The following is a 16,612-nucleotide window of genomic DNA, read 5'->3' on the forward strand; positions in this document are numbered from 1 at the left end:
CTGCATCTCACAGCCTAGCACTGAATGGCAAACGTTAGCAGCTATCTGGAGAACTTAATATAGTATTTAGTAGCTTAAGAATATTTCTCTCTAGAGATGGTAGAAATTGAGCTCAAAAGGAAAGTGTATATTTGTTTTTGCATTTTCTGGATGGCCAGAAAGTCAAAATGAATTAAACTTCATGTTAATCTTCCGCCCTGTCTGCTGGGTGTTTGAACTGCGAATTGTTTTACAAGTTGAAATTATATTACTAGTTTTTTTGTTCATCAGTATTATGTTTGGAGCTTTCTGTGCTGCACCCAAATGACCATAAAAATCTATAATTACATGTTTTAAAAACATAACCTTCTATTATTCTTTTTTCCTTGTCACTGAACGTGGAAGAGGAGATGAAAAGCATCCAATATAGCATTTAATAATAGTGAAGTGAGAGCTGATTGGGCAGGACAGTGTCTTAATATTGAAGCATAATGCTATATGTTTGGGGAAATTAGTTCAGTAGGTTTTGGGCAGACATTTTAACACTAAAACATTTATAGGAAACATTTTATTTTTCCTACTAGCCAAAACAACTTGTGCCTATGTTAAGTTGAGGGACAGAAGCAGATTCAGGAGGCTGATAACTGCCCCCTGATGCCTGCAAGGCACCATATTATAAATTGAGTAATTACATTATAGTTACAGTTATGCAATTACTTGTGTTTCAAAGGTACTTCAGATATCTGTACACATGGCTTTCTTCCTTCACAATTAATGCAAAAACCAACTGATTGCAATTAGTGTGCAGGCAGCAGCCAGACCCTGAACTTCAACAGGTAACAAACTGATGAGCAGTCAAGCCACAGTCTCCGTTTCTACCTGTTCATGTTTCTAAAGCAGAATCTCTGTGGCGATCACTTTAAAGTCTCTTTGGGCTGGTTTCCATCTTTGCTTTGTGTTTGTGTTCACATGTAAAAACTAAAAGAAAGACTGTGTGTGTCCTCATTAGGATAGGGCTTTGCGTTGGTGTGTGGGACTGTAGCCACACATCAACACAAATAAAAATGTAAACTGCAAAACATAGACAATAAAAAGAAAGCTCTGACTGCAGTTCCAAGGCCATAAGTATTTAAAGTTTTTGAATTTTACCTTTAATTTAAAAAGTTTAACAAAGCTACTGCAATAACTGTGAAATTACAGCCATTTTTATGTGTAGCCCCCTATTTTCACAGGCTCAAATGTAACTGCACAAAATAATATAATGTTTTAAAAACTATACTTTTCTTGATTCTTTCTAATACTTAGATGAAAATCTCTTTCGGGCAATGACTGCCTAAAGTCTAGAACTCAATGATGAGTTGCTGCTTGTTTGTGGGTCTCTCTGCATTCATTTTTGCATTTACTGAATGAAAAGCGTGCTCTGCTGGGTTGAGATCAGGCGTCTTACTTGGTCGTTGGAGAATATCTCATTTCTTTGCCTTGAGAAACTCTTGGGTTGCTTTTGCAAAATTTGTGGGCCGTGAGATGCCATCTGATCAGTTTTGCAGCATTTCGCTGAATCTGAGCAGAGAGCCTTGTACACTTCACAATCCATCCTGCTACTTCTATCAGCAGTCACATCATCAATAAACACTAGTGGCCTGCTTTCTCTGGCAGTCATACATGCCCATACCATAAACTTTCATCCACCATGTTTGACAGATGATGTGGTATGCTTCAGCTCATAAGCTGTTTTTCTCCTTCTCCGTACTTTTCTCTTCACATCATTCTGGTTGAAGCTAATCTTGGCTTCATCTATCCAAAGATTTTTTTTTTCGCTATTGTGTAGACTCTTAGATGTTTTTTTGGGAAAAGCCTAATCTGACCTTCTTGTTTTTGAGTGTAATCAATAATTAATAGACATCTTTTGATTGTAGACTTTAATAAGGATACACCTCCTCAAGAGTGTTCTTGATGCTGGTTGGTTGTTTTTCTAAATCACTGAAATGAATTTTTTTCCCATCATCTTCCACTTTGGCTGTCTTCTGTGATCCTTCCAGCCTTTTGGTGTTGATGAGCTGGTCAGTGCATTCCTTCTTCTAAAAAAGTACCAAAATGTTGATTTAGCCACTCTCAAAGTTTTTGTTATCTTTCTGATAGGTTTATTTTGGTTTTTCGGCCTCATGATGGTCTCCTTCACTTGTGTCAACATCTCTCTGGGCCTCATATTGAGTGTTCAAGTGAACAGCAACCAAATGCAAATTTAACAGTGGGAATCAACTCCAGATCATTTATCTTCTTAATTTGTCATGAAATAACAAGGGAACAGGCCATGAAACCGCTTGTCAGTCAGTCGTCCAATGAACTGTTTAAATCCTAAACAGTTAATGTAATATTTTTGTGAAAGTCTACAATCATCAATCACATATTGATTGTTTGATTTCAAACAAACTGTGGCATTGGACGGAAGCATTTTTTAAAATAAAGAGTCAATGTCCAAACATTGAATGTGAAGTGAAGTTTTATCTGAATCGTCTACTATAAGACAAATGGTCCATACCAAAGCCGGTGGTGCCTTAAAAGCGTGCAAATTCCAGCACAAACTCTATTTTTTTTTATAACTTCAGCTATCGGTGTTCACATGCCAGATTTCCGTGGGGTCATCTCTCTCAGATCATTATAGTGATAATAATAAGAGTCAGTCGGTCTTCCAACCTCCGGTTCACATTGGTCCAAAACCGCCCACTTAAATAAAAAGCAGTTTGCCCTCTCAGCTGATCTGTTTCATCAATATAAAATACAGAGATCATTAGAAAGCTAAGCTATATCACAGATCTTCCCGTGTGTGCAAATGTGCACGTCCGCTCACACAGTACATCCATCTGTTTGTGCATATGTAAGTTCATCTGCGCACAAATGTGTGAACGGTCATCTGTGTGTATGCTAAGTTGTGCGTGCGTAGGCGTAGGGGGAACCTGATCTGGTCTGTGTGGGAGGAACCAGTCCCCCCCTTTAGTATCCAGACAGACGGCCTGCTAGAGAGATCAGACTGTCAGACTAACTGGACCAGAAGTCATTAGGACACGCTAGACACACAGAGCTTTTTCAAAGCTATTGCTTCCTTTTAAAAAGACAAAAAAAGCAGTAAGATTATCTACATTTCATCGGCTCATGATAGGACTAAGATCTTTAAGACATGCGGTGCTTTTCAGATCTTTTTCTCAGAAACCTATAAGCAGCAGGGACCACTTATTTTGAATCCGTGTCCTGAGATTTAGTCTTTTGTCATCCCACGTTACGTTTTAGAAGAAAAAAACTCGTAGGGCATATCAAACAACTGTATTCACTGGTATAAGCGATTATAGGCTTTGAAGCTATCTTTAATTCAGATTTTAAGGAACTTTCAGACGACACGTTTCTCTCCTTCATCACCTTTGTGAGTTGTTTCTTTAAAGTGCGTGTCCTCTAAAAGACATCCATCTGGGGACATATTAACTCTAGAACTGGCTGTGAGTCCCCAGTAGTGATATAATTTGGGGGTGTTTGTAAGATCTGACACGTGCACACACACAAAATAAATCAGCTTTGTTTTTCAGCACCATTTCCACTAAAAGCTGTTTTTTGGCAGCGGAAAGTGGCATTTGAATTTTTTGTTAGTTGTTTTCCTTCATCAGGCACTTGTCACATTGTAGGAAAAAGCTCGATAATTGGCACCTCAGTCACAGAAACAGCTTGTTAGCGTTGTTAAAAAATAATTTGGGAACACCGAACTAGTGCAGCACAGCGGTTAGCCTCCATTAAAAGAACAGGCTCAATTTACATTTCTTTTAATGGTGGAAAATAGCTTAAGAAATTCTACTGTTATATGACTTTGGGACACCAGTGGCATTATAAGATTTTAATACTCTTCATGCAGGATAATATATCACCCAGATGATGCAACATTTTCAGGTAGCCATAACTTCTATCCTCTGACCTTGAAGATAATGTAGGAAAAATGTGTAGTAGTCACAGGAGAAAGAAAAAGATAAATTATTATTTTAAAAAAGAGAATATGCTCAAAAATGAAGGGCAGAATCTACATTTTCCATCACAGCAGTTGCCAGACTGGAGGAGATGCTGTATGAAGGTGATGGAGGACACAGAGTCAGAAACACTGGAAAAGGCAGCAGAAAAAATAAGAAAACAAGACGATGATGTATGGATGCATCGATAAAAGGACAAGTTCAGAAGAATGTAGCTGGTGTGGGGCTAAGCACACTGGAAAGCCATCAACAAGCAGACTCTGGGCAGTGGCACTCCAGGGAAAAGAGAGGAAGAGCAGAGGAGAAGAGAGAACAAGCATGTGGAAAGGTAAAGAAGAGGACAGCAAAGGGACAAAGGCAGATGTCCAAGTAGCCAACCTGCAGATTCAATTTTGCTCATTTTCCTCCCCTCTCCCTTTGCCTTGCCTTTTTCTTTCCTCCTTAAGCCTCTGTTGCCAACCTCATCTGCAACTTTAGTCAGTCTGAGCAACAGCAGCACCAACTAGAACCGAGTTCTCGAGGAGAGAAGGAACAAGCATGTGAGAGAGAAAGAGAGCGCCACAGGTGAATAAGGGTAATTAGGTTTATGTGAGCTATGGGATCAGACAGAGAGGAAGTTCCACTTAATTCTCTCCACCAGCCACAAAAGGATAATACAGCATTGATTTGCTATTAAAATATATCTGCAGCTCACCGGAAAGTCACGGTGGAAACTTCTACAACGTTTATTGGTTGGGACTGGCAAGAATTAGGAGAACATTTTAGAGTACAATCTGTTTAACATACCAGCAGCATATGAATGAAATTTAATCCCAGATATACAAACAATTTATTGCTCATCTTGAGTTAAGTTCAACTCTCAAAAATGATTATTAGAAATAACCAATGCCAACAATGTTCCAGCATATTTTTGTGATGTCATATAGCCAAAGATTGTACCTCAAAACGATGCACATTGTTTCTCAAAAAAAGTCATATAGCCGTTAAATAACATAGTTTCATTATATAATGTTATGTCACATAAATATACATTTATACTTCAGTTTACACATTAATAACACACAGCTTTTCGGGAATACAAGTTTATGAGTGTGTTTTCAGATCATGTGCCATAAGTTCTCAGAGTCACTGATACAGTCAAGAGTCTTTTATAAGTGGTATTAAGAGGTTCTTGGTGGTGTTGGTATGCATGTGAAAGCCATTTGAAAGTTCTCAAACTCTAATTTTTTTTTTTTTTTTAAAAAAGGTCCTTTAACAAAATCAAACTTTAGTTAAAATGTTCCTGGAAAATCCTGGAAGTGCTGCAAGGAGTCCTTCAAAAGTCTTTGAGTCTGGTTAGTCTTCAAGTTGCAGTAATTTTAAAAATCGCTGTAAGCAAGTGATGAGCATTTTATCCACGTGGCTCGTGTCGTCGTTGTTAGCTCCTTATGGCGGTCTTCCTGTCTCTGTCTTTATTCTGCAAGAGACAGAAACAACATCTCACATCATTGACGGGTTCACTGAAATCAAACTGAAACAACCGTTTGGGTTTTGCTCTCATGAGTTAGAGCTGGAGAAAACTTAAACGGTAGGTGGAAAAAAGGCTAACTGCCATCCAGAAGATTGATTCTTTATGGATGTTGTTGGTGTTTTTACTTGATATATTTCATAGATTTCTCAGGAGGGTGGCTTGAGAAAGTCTTTCCTCCTGTGAGTTGACTTTATCTGTCCACTCTCACAAATATAAAAAACTATTTGAGGTAAGATCAAAGAAACAAAGGTTATAATCTGCGATGGATACTTCTTAATCGTCATTTCATGAAAATTTGCCAGTTTTGATCAAAGCTTTCTCTGGTTTCATTAACACTTTACGTTTAATGAATTTATTCAAACCATATTTCATGACAGAAGCACTAAAGAAGCCCAGCAATTTTACAGTAAAAAAAAAAAAATAACAGGTAAAAAAGATGATTTTTTTTAATGTAAACCATAAAAAATGCACTGAAAAATATATGGTTTAGTACTGGAATCACTGGCACAGCAAGTTCATGTGGTTTTAGATGTACTCTGCTTTTAGTTGATGGGAGAGTGAATTAGCCTTGACTGCATGAAGTAAACTCACATAAACACATTCTGTAATGTAGCACACAACATTAATTGTGGTGGCAGAGAGAAATGAGCTTTTCTTTAATACTATTACAGCCTGAAGATTGACATCATGAGCTGGTTCATGACAGCAGAGCATGATGATATGCTTCTCATTTATCTGTGGTATCAGAGCAAGAGGCCCTGATTTCCTGGCTGGTTGGGAGACCTTCGCTATCTGGCCAGGAAAATAACATCACTTTTTCCCTCTTCACCTAACCTCTTCTCAGCTCACTTGGGCCATCTACCACTGGCTTTTCAGGCAACAGTCAAGGGATTTTATTGAACACACCACTGAGTGATATGCAACACATATCATCCATGCTTTTGTAAAAAAAATTTAAAAAAGGAGAAAAAAGACTGATGTTTTAAGGATTAACTCATAGCTGACAACGGATCTTTGTTATTTAATTCTTCAGCTGAAGAATAAGGTTGCCATTATCCCATATGCTAATATAAGCACTCATGTCTTCTCCTGACTTTTCTCTACCCCCTCTCATATCATCTCAACTAACCCTCTCTGCCTCCCACTTTCCTTTCCTCTCATCACGCCGAACACCTGTTACACATTTCCTCTCAGACGGCGCACAAGGTGTAGGTGTTTGGAAAAATCCGTTTGCCTGAGATCAACATAGGTGGGTTGGTGGTTGGAAGGGTATCAGGCGGTAATCAAAGAATGAGATCATAAGACTTGGACAGGAATTGGTACTCCCACTGACGGAGGTGAGTGAGTGTGAGGAGACGCAGAAACTGTTGTTGTCAATCCTTCCTCCAGCTGGATCAGCAGAGGATCATTAGATTACACTGCAATTGAACCATTACCGTTGCTAGACATGAATCATTACCACTGTGTTACTGGCTGTGAGTGCAAGTATGAGCAACACCAGCGGTATAATTTAGTATGTAGTAGCCACGCTTAAAAGCAGCTACTTCATGTGACCAAAGGTGTCTTATTTGTTCTTCTGTTGTCCTGTTTTCAAAACTAAGTAGATAGTAGATGAGATATTACTAGCATAAGGAAATATAAGAACATCAATCAGCACATGTAGGGTTTCCTCAATTGTAAAGTCCATAGAGGTCTTTCAGCCTTAATCCTAATGCAAATAAGCATATGTTTACCACCATTTATACTCTCAGTTGCCTTCTGGATTGTTTGGACCATAAATAAATAAGAGGCACTTATATCATATTAAGAGTTTCTTATGACCCAAAGACAAAACGAGTGGGAGAAAAGGACAGAAAATCTTATTTTGTTGGTGTCCGTGGATCCCATCTGTAGATTTGCTCTTTTTTGCTGAAGAGCGCAGTTTTATAATTTATAGTAAATCTCTTGGCTGTGATTCGTGGACTGCTGGGGGATCCCCCCACATTAAGAACCCTTGCTTCAGGCACAAATCCATTCCTAATACAACTGAAGAGTCTTGCTATGATCACCGTAAAATATTGCACAAGACTAATGATCTGCCTTAAATCGTCTGTCAGTTTAACCATCTGACATGACATGTAGTCTTCCTCAGATGTCTATTTTGTGTCACTTACAGCCTGGAAAACCCTCAGCTTCATTGACGCTGTGCTCTCATTGTGCTTGTTCCCTTTCACAAACCATCAAAACCATCAGTTGGAAGACAAAAACGCAGCCATGCTCCTGGGTGTTTGTTGGAAAGCAACGGGGAAAATTAAAGGCATTTGTCAGTGGAAGGAAAAGTACTTGAGGCAGTTTAGAGTTAAAGTGGGTACGTGAGAAATTTCACTTGAAACCTGTGTGTGAAAATTGGATGATTTCCCAAATTACATCAAATTACAGCGGAATCGGTAGGAATCAGCCCACGTCTCATTGTTAGTGCACCGTGACAGTTTAGAGGCACAGCTGTAGCTGGTGTAGGCGGTTCAGCTGGAGTGAAGCCGGTTCAGTCAAAACAGAAGGTGGAGGGGATTTGGGGAGGGGGGCTTTAAGGCCGGCCTGGTAGTCAAAACAATCTCCTGAAGACTAATAGGGCATGCTCGGATGACATCTCTGCTCTCTCTTTTCTCTTTCCAAACAGGCTCGCGCGCACACACGCATACCGCTGTCTTCCCAGGAGGCCGATTTGTCTGACATTAATATGATTACCTGCTGATGTTTACTTTAGATATGATATGATGATACTACCAAACTTGAACAATATTTTTGGACCAACAAGGAGAAAGCAGCCTGTCTTAACCCTAATGTGAAGACAGTAAACACTGTCTTCACAGCATCTTATCAAGTCCACAAATTCAGTCTTTAGTATTGTTTTTCCGAAACCCAATCCTGCCGTTCCTTCACCTATAACTGGATTTTCCATTCTCTTTTTTTCCTGTGTTAAGCTGTTCTGTCAAATACAAACATCTAATTTAGTTTCTGGCTGCACGAGGACAGGAATGACTGGTTGGAAAAAATAATTTCTACTTGGGCACTGGCCCGCAATCGTATAAGGAGATTGGTATTTAACCATGAAATGAAAACTGGTAATATCCTTTCAGTTTAGCGAGTGAAAGTATGTGTATGCGTCAGGGCCTCTGGTGGCTTATAGAAGCTGTAATTTCCCCCATAAATGATCATTAATTGATAAATAAAACATAAGAGACTTCAATTAAGTGAAATAAAACACAAAATAAGGCCCCAGTCTGCCACTATGTGACTTGGACACATCACAAATTCATGTTCATTGCAGCTTTGCCAGTAAGCACGGCTCTTGATTAATCTTAGATTGCCTAATTAGATGCTGCTTGCACCAGGCAGCCACACATGTACTTTATTTTCCCCAGCATTTTAAAAATCTGTTTTAATGACTCCATAACAAGCCAGACTTCATTTTCACTAGTCTCAGATGACTTAATTTTGTTACATTATGCACTAACCAGCGCTTGATCATCAGTGCTAAGATGTAGACCCTAAAAAAACCAGTATGTCATTAGCTTCAGTACATATTGTTTCAAGAAACAGCATAAATCCTGCTTTGTCGCTGTGTTTCTCTAAAGCCTGGCTCGACTTTCTGTATTTTTGCTTTAATTTGCTCGGTGAGCGGCCCTTTCCCCGAAGACCGAATGGCTACAGAATGATAGTTTTGCTAATAGATTTTGTTAGTTATCTGACCCGGCTTCTTCTGCTGGTGTTAAATTAGGATTTAACCGTTTCCATCTGTGCTGAAAATATACAGACAGGTCCACGCTCGAGGGCACACACTCGTACACAAACTCACACACACCGAGCGTGGCTGAGAATACATTTAGACTCTGCCATCAGCGTGTTAGCTGCCTTCGATGCACCTCATTAGCATAGCGAAGCTCTTGCTCACGAGGCACGAAAAACATTCCCTCCAACTCAACGCTGGCATTATCAGCAAATGAGGGCAATTTAGTTTTCATCTATGACGTTCTACCGAGACGTCGACTCCGTGCACAAAAGTGACGCAATGCTTTTTTCCAGTGAAAACAGACTAATATCCAAATAACTGCAAAAACCGCAGTCATTAGCGCGGCCCCGCACATGTCCTATGCATGCATTTAAGCCCTCTTTAGGCCCATGGTTCATTTGATCTCTATAAAGAAGCAAAGTGTAGTTTGAGCACAGCCTAAAAACCAACTGTCCAAACTGGAGGATAAATAGCTAAGTTGATTATCCCGCTGAGTCGCTGGCTATTTCTCTTTCTCTCTCGCTCTACTTCTCCATCTCTGTTTCCACAACTTCCTGCACACCATTAGTTTAGAAAGTGTTGAAAGCGCAGCCATGATCCAGAACTCCTTAACTAAGTAATCATATTTAAGACTTTTTTTTTCTCTTTTTTGCACGCTGTCTAGAAGTGGTGAACGGCTGTCTGGTTGGAAAGACTAGGAGGTAGGGTGAAATGCTTTTGATAAAAGTGTCTGAGTGCGGTGGTGTGCTGTGTGCCCACATGTGTGTGTATATATATATGTGTGATTGGTGTGGGCGTGAGCGTAAGCAGGGAGGGCGTTTCACAGTGAGTGGTTTCCAGGCTCCTTTAACATCACCATCAAAGCCCAACGTCAATGTGTTTCTAATAGCAGCCGCTGAATTAAACACTGGCTGTATGGCCTCAGCAGAGGATAAATCATTTACAGAACAATTAGCTCATTTGTTGCTCCGCTCTGTGCTGCCAATGACTTCCAGACACAGAGAGTCGTGTGTTTGCAAGGTTGCTGCTTAAGACACGTTAAAAAATTCACTCTAGATGTGTCACTCACATCCGTCTCATGCAAAAACAAATGCAAGTGGTCCTCGCCCTCACACCAGCAGAGAAGAGGTCTGTTTCCAGTTGCACAGTGAGATTTTAGTGCCCCCGTCTTTCCATCCACATACAAAAATCACCATGCGTAGTTGTGCTGCAGCCGAGATATAAATCAGAACCGTTTGCGATATCAAAGGCAGAATGCATTGTCTGGTTACGTTTGCTTTTTGATTTCCAGAAATTCCAAATAAATGACCTCCGTTGAGTGCGAGTAAAACTCTGGGCCGTGCCTTAAAACGCTTGTAAACGCATCTAAATTTAACCATTTCAAAAGAAGCGCTGGTCTATTTACACCAACCACACCATAAGCACCAGAGCAGTTATATTTTCACCAAATTCACAAATTTTGTTTCCGAACATAAGATGTGGCTTTTAATTAATCAGACGAGCTTCTTCGAAATTCAAATGATGGAAAACGCTTGGGCACGTCACATCTCCTTGAAAGGAGAATGCAGTGTGATTGCTCTTATTGGCAGACGAACTGCTATTTCTATTTACTTTAGCCCTTGAATTGAATTAACCCGCTCTCTGTTTCGGGCCAAAAGAAATAGGCCACAGTTGAACGCTGCGGACTAGAGACAGACAGATTAGCACATTTTAAAAGATGTTTGTTTTGAATCACGTTTTGCATAAATTCAGATTGTAAAATAACTGCAGCAGACAACCACCTCGACACTTTCACCATCACTGAAGGTGACCTCTACCAGATATTGACTTAAGACAATAAAGAGCTGATTATTATAAAAGCTGCCACTGTGAGCTTCGCCTGTCACATGTTGAGTCCAGGCATCTGACAGTTGCACTGACAGCAAAGAGCCTTTGCACAGGATAGCTGCATCAATCAAGTAGACAGCACGGGGATTTGAGCAGTGCTTGGCTCACCTCAGTCGTCTGTCCTCAGTATTGTACATCTCATTTACAGATGTAGCCATCAAGCATGTCCCCCCCCCCCTTCCTTTTTTTTAAAATCCAAGTATCAAAGGCACCAGCATGCAAGAGCTGCTATCCAGTTTGTCTTTGCCAAACTTGGTGCTCCACCCCTTACACATCAGATTTTTGCTGTGATATATATGAACATTCAAGGAGGTGTTTGGCATCAAAACAAAAAAGATACTGAGAGTAAATTTCACAAAGTACCTTTTCATGCTTCACCTGACACTTTAGGGCATCAAGAGAGAGATTTTGTTCTTTATGTTGGCATAAAAAATTTAAAATAGATAAAAAAAAAATTTCCTGACAAGCCTCTACTAAACCTCTATCCAAGTATCTTGAATTTTTCAGACGACTTGAAGGTGGGTGAAATTTTTTAACCTAAAATCTGACAAAAAAAAAAAAAAAAAAAGACCCGTCATTCATCAAACGGCTGACATTTGACAACGCAGCGATATTGAGAGGGTTTTAATCATGTTCTGTATCATTTTCAGGAAACTCACCGTAAATGAGTGAAATTCATTTTAAAGCTCCTAAAGAACCGACACATAATGAAATCACATCATTATTCCTCCGACTCTGTAAGATGTAAAGCGTAGCACTCCGTGTGCAGTAGTCATTACTAACAACACTGTTTGTTTTGAAACAGTTATACAGCATTCACACACATAATAAGAGGAAATGAGCGTATACTTTTCTCACTTTCGCCCTCTCCGACGCTGGAAAGAAGTGTAACTGAAGCAGCTGGTCTAAGCAGACCTGACAGCTGTGATGAACCTCAATGACCATAAAAACATACAAAGAGAGCACTCAGGACACAAAGTCTCATTTTACCTTCACAATCGTTTCCTCTCTGTAATCACCAGCACCGACTCTGCTCTTTAGCCCACTTAGACCCACTATAGCCACTTTTCCAGAGAAAACGAAATGCTCTCAGGTTCTGCCAATCAGAGGAGGCCAAATGAACCTCATTTTTCTCCTAAAATATATTTTAGATAATTGCATCAATTTAATTTGGAAATCGCACAATAAACATTCAGCGTGGATACATGAGCCTCTTTGCACTGCGTGTGCCGATATGATGGCGAGGAGGAGCACTGGAGCCTGGTGGAGTGATATTATTATCACTCCACCAGGCCTTTGTTGAAGGGTCCAGCTAACAAGTCCTGTGCTTGTATCCAAAGCCCAGCTCAGCTTATTCCTGTGTGCCAATACAGCTTAACTTTAAACATAGCCACACAGTGTATGCTGTACTTGTACCCACACAACATCCTGCTGCTAACCGTCTAACTAACCAAGTGAAGATTAATCCACCACTGAAATTAGACCAAGAAAGTGCACCATTTAACATTTTTACTGGTTGTATGCAGTAAAAAAAAAAATGCAATATTGAATAAAAAAAAAGAAGATCTTCACATTGTGATAGTGATAAGCTACTAAATTCACTTTAAGCATAAATGCAAAGACATTATAGTTGTTTGTGTGTGACTCATAAAACTGTTTGCATAAACCAAAACTAAGCAACCATTTCTACACCCTTGTGCTAACTCATCTTCTGTCTCCTCGCTTGCGATTCTTCTGGATTCGTTTGGGGAAGTCAGCCAAGTACGCTTGATGCAACGTACACAGCACGCAGGGGAGAATAATGAGACTTTTCATTGAGCTACTGGGAAACATCATAACGTGACTGACAGTGTGTAACACAGAGTAAGCTGAAGTGTCTGCGCTCGAGTGTTTTGACATGAGAAATAGTTTTCTACCCAGCATGCATTTACAGGTCAGTCATGCAACCACAGCAGCGAGCTGACAGCAGCAGATAGTATTACAAAGCTCCTACTGGCAGCTCTGACCTCCATCAGGTCGATCGATATGCACAAAGGTGGTGGTGGTGGTGTTTGAGGGGAGCCGGGGTGCACATGTTGAAGGTGAAGAAATGAAACAGAATGAGATGTTTGCGAGGACAAAGGAGGAAGTGAAGGAGTCAGCGAGGATAGACGGGTTAAAAAAGAAGGAGAGGAGGAGACGGTTGAGAGGGAAGGGGTAGAGGTTTCAGGCGAGTTATCTGCGAGCTGAGGACGTCTGGGTTTGGACGCTCAGGACGTCTAGTTTTTCACTCGCAGAAGTTTGGAGGGGTGGCGGGGGTGGGACACTAAGACTGCTGAGTCTCAGGTTATCCCCCAGCTAAAGGGTCTCTGGGTTGAGACACTGAGGAGGGTATTAGCTTTCACACACTGCTGGGGTAACGGCGGAGTCTGCCAGATGTCAGCCCCTTACCCATAAATCCTGCTAAATGGGCGGCAGCTATGGGCTGGGGGGGGAAAGTCAACTCTTTATCATCTTCTGTGGCATTTGTCAAAATCAGAACTGGGGTCATATATATTTAACTTCACTCAGCTGATCCCTCATTTTCTGTATTTTCTCATCAAGCTGATGATTTTCATCTGTGAGAGTGGCTTTGATTATGTTAATTTCCCGCGATGACTCAATCAAATATGAGCAGAAACAGGTTCGCCCTAAGGTGTAGCTTATCCATTTTAATAGTTGTAGAGAAATGTAGATTTTTATCAAGATTATTGACAAAAGTGGAGAAGAAAAGTTGGTTGTTTTGGGTTTTTTGCTCTAAAATGTTATCGATTCTCCGCCTACATTTTGTCCTGTGACTGTGACTTTCACTGGAACAAAGTAATTGCCAGTTACCAATTTGTATCTCTCAGGTCAATCTCGAGAAGTCATGATTAAAACCTTCTCGTATTCGGGCTGACGTCAATGCATTCTTGAAATTATACGCATGGTTTTGGACGGATTTCATGGGCTCCTGGTCATAAATCTCAGTCACTGCATAAATACCCTTGTAAACTCTAAATTGATATTTTTTAAAAAGAGAGCAAAAACAACACCATAGATGGGTTTAGACACAACACTCGTACACATTTAGTCTGGAAAAACCCTGCGTGCTGTTTGAACCCAGCTCTCGGAGAGAAAAACAACCACTGCTGTGGACTGTAATGCTCAGAGATTTTCAGAAACCACCTGCTTGATTAAAACTAACCCCCGATGATACAATAACACTGAGTCCTTTAAAAAGTGGTTTTGCTTTTACAGTCCCTCTGGGCCAATCTGGTTTATGGGCACATTCACTGATCTCAGGTCAGCTGTCCTAAACCACCACACAGAGTCTCCGACCGCACTGGTCTTCAGCTAAATCTCTATCATTTGTATTTTGGAAAATTTAACAAAGATAAATTTAAAAAAAACACGACTTTTCTTTTTAACTTTTAGAGGATTTTTAAGCAAAACGCACTTTTAACTTAATGTTTTCCCCGATTTCCCTCTTCTTCTTTTACTGACTGAGAGTTTGTTATCCGCTCACCATTTTCCTCTGGTTACTGAGGCAGAAGGTACAGATGTGCTTGGGCTGCGCTGATTGGTCGGATCCTCGGTTGGGGGAGGAGCTGACATGGAAAAACGGCGGTGAGGGAGCGTGGCAGGGCTGTCCGTCATGAAGCCCTTCGCCCAGGAGCAGCACGTTACCCAGATGGCTTATGTAGCTGCTGGCCAAACGCAGCGTCTCGATCTTTGACAACTTCCTGCAATCATGAAAACAGTTGTGGTGTTGACAGAGGAAAAAAAGAAATTCGGAGGGTAACGTAAAGATATCTGCCTCATAGGATATGTTCAAACCTGTAAGAGAATGATGCTAGATGCTAGAATTTTTCTTCCCTGTTCGAGTTTGGAGAGTTTCAGATTAAAGGCCTAAATATAAAACCGTCATTTATCTTGTTCTCCAGGTGGAAATCATTCTGTCCCTGTCTTATTTGTGCATCATGTCACAAAACAGTAACTCATGCAGGTCTTTACCTGTCTGCAGGCTCGGTGGGGATGAGTGTGCGCAGCGCTGTAAATGCTGTGTTGACAGAATTGGTGCGATCTCTCTCCCGCGCGTTGGCCGCGGTCCTCTGGCGATATTCCTTAGGTGGAGATGAGTCCGGGGGGACCAGTCTCGCGGCCATGGCCCCTACATCTATCCCTCCGCCTCCTCCCCCGCACAGCTTCCTCTTCCTGTTCACCTTGATGTGAAAGGCAGATGGGGAAGACGAGGACAAGCGAAAGGCGGTGTTGGAGGAATTGCTGGTACGCTCCTCGGAGCCTGAGCCCTCGCTGCCGTTGTCGTCATCGTCTTCGGAGAGAAGGGCGATGTCGCCGTACAGGAAGCGGCCCGCGGGGGGTGCCGTGCGCAGCATGGCGAATGTCATCTTGGGCGCAACAGCGTGACAGTTACTGGTCAGTCTTGTGGGGGCTTCCTCAAGGCAAGGTTGAGCTGATGAAGCTTGTTGGCTGAAGCTGGTTGATGCTGACGGCTGCTGAAGGTGTCCACCAGAGCTATTTCCCCCAAAACTTCTCTTCTTCACAAAATAAATTAAGCCGGGAGAATCGGATGTTTCCCTTGTGAGTCTAATTTGCCTCAACTTGTAATCTCCCCTTATTGAAGTTGATCCTAAAGCAGGTTAAGAGGTCACGACAACTTGACCTCAGAGCACTCAGGTCATGGACAGCTGCAGGTTCCAAGTCCTTCTTGTTCTTTCTGGATCTATTCACATGCACTTCACATCCCAAAGATCTGTGTCTCCTGCAGCTATCACTTCAAAATAAGAATTAAAAAATCTGTTTATACTTGCATGTTGAAGCAAAAATTGGTCTCGTCTCTCATTGCTTCTCTGCGCGTCTTTCTTTGCCCTTCGTTTCTATATTTGCCCGTTTCAATTCCAGGAACGACTCTGCGCCAGCCGCCTCACTCTCTCGTGCTCTCTGTCCTTTCTCCCTCTCTGTGTGTCTCTGCTCCACATGTGCCTGCAGTCTGAGTGTTTCCGTCTGTCTCTGGTCTTAAAGCCAGTGGGAGGGCAAAAGGACTGCACTGCTCCTCCCTCTGAGCACTGAGGGTCCCTTGGCTGCTCTCGAGAAGCAGGCCGGAGAGACCGGAGGCAAGAGGCAAACCATCCGCAGGAGTTTGTTTTGGCTGCATGCTGATATGTTCCAGGGGAAATCCACCCTAAAACAGATCTTGCATCACCCACAGGGCCCTCTAAAATTTAAGAAATACGGTCGACGTGTTGGATAAAATGCTGTCATGTGGCATTAGTAATAAAGCCGTTATCTTGGACGGTACAGTCAGATGTCAGGTTGATCTATTTCTCTATATATTTTTTTTCTTTTTTCCACAGAAATGTGTCCAGAATCAAAGTTACCAAACTGTCTTTTGAATAACGACTGAATATCTTGAAAGAATTTCTGTTGTGTTAACTTGTTTTC

The 16,612-nt window shown here is 41.2% G+C and overlaps 1 protein-coding gene across 1 annotated transcript; it reads right to left on the minus strand.

Moving 5' to 3' along the window:
- Positions 1-4,660: 4,660 nt before the first annotated feature.
- On the minus strand, positions 4,661-16,146 carry scxa (scleraxis bHLH transcription factor a). Its single transcript, XM_006794896.3, has 3 exons — positions 15,164-16,146; positions 14,676-14,892; positions 4,661-5,439 (listed from the first exon to the last, which is right to left on the minus strand). Exons 1-3 carry the CDS (start codon positions 15,556-15,558, stop codon positions 5,401-5,403), a joined length of 651 nt encoding a protein of 216 aa, XP_006794959.2. The 5' UTR covers positions 15,559-16,146; the 3' UTR covers positions 4,661-5,400.
- Positions 16,147-16,612: the final 466 nt, after the last annotated feature.

The sequence above is a fragment of the Neolamprologus brichardi genome, chromosome 11, assembly GCF_056152115.1.
Source record: "Neolamprologus brichardi isolate AB-2024 chromosome 11, ASM5615211v1, whole genome shotgun sequence".
NCBI lineage: Eukaryota > Metazoa > Chordata > Actinopteri > Cichliformes > Cichlidae > Neolamprologus > Neolamprologus brichardi.

Coding starts and splice junctions, on each gene's coding strand:
- scxa (XM_006794896.3), bottom strand. CDS start 15,558: ATGACATTCGCCATGCTGCGCACGGCACCCCCCGCGGGCCGCTTCCTG. Junction 14,893..15,163: donor CCCACCGAGCCTGCAGACAG/GTAAAGACCTGC, acceptor TCATGATTGCAG/GAAGTTGTCAAAGATCGAGA. Junction 5,440..14,675: donor TCAGTAACCAGAGGAAAATG/GTGAGCGGATAA, acceptor TGTCTCTTGCAG/AATAAAGACAGAGACAGGAA.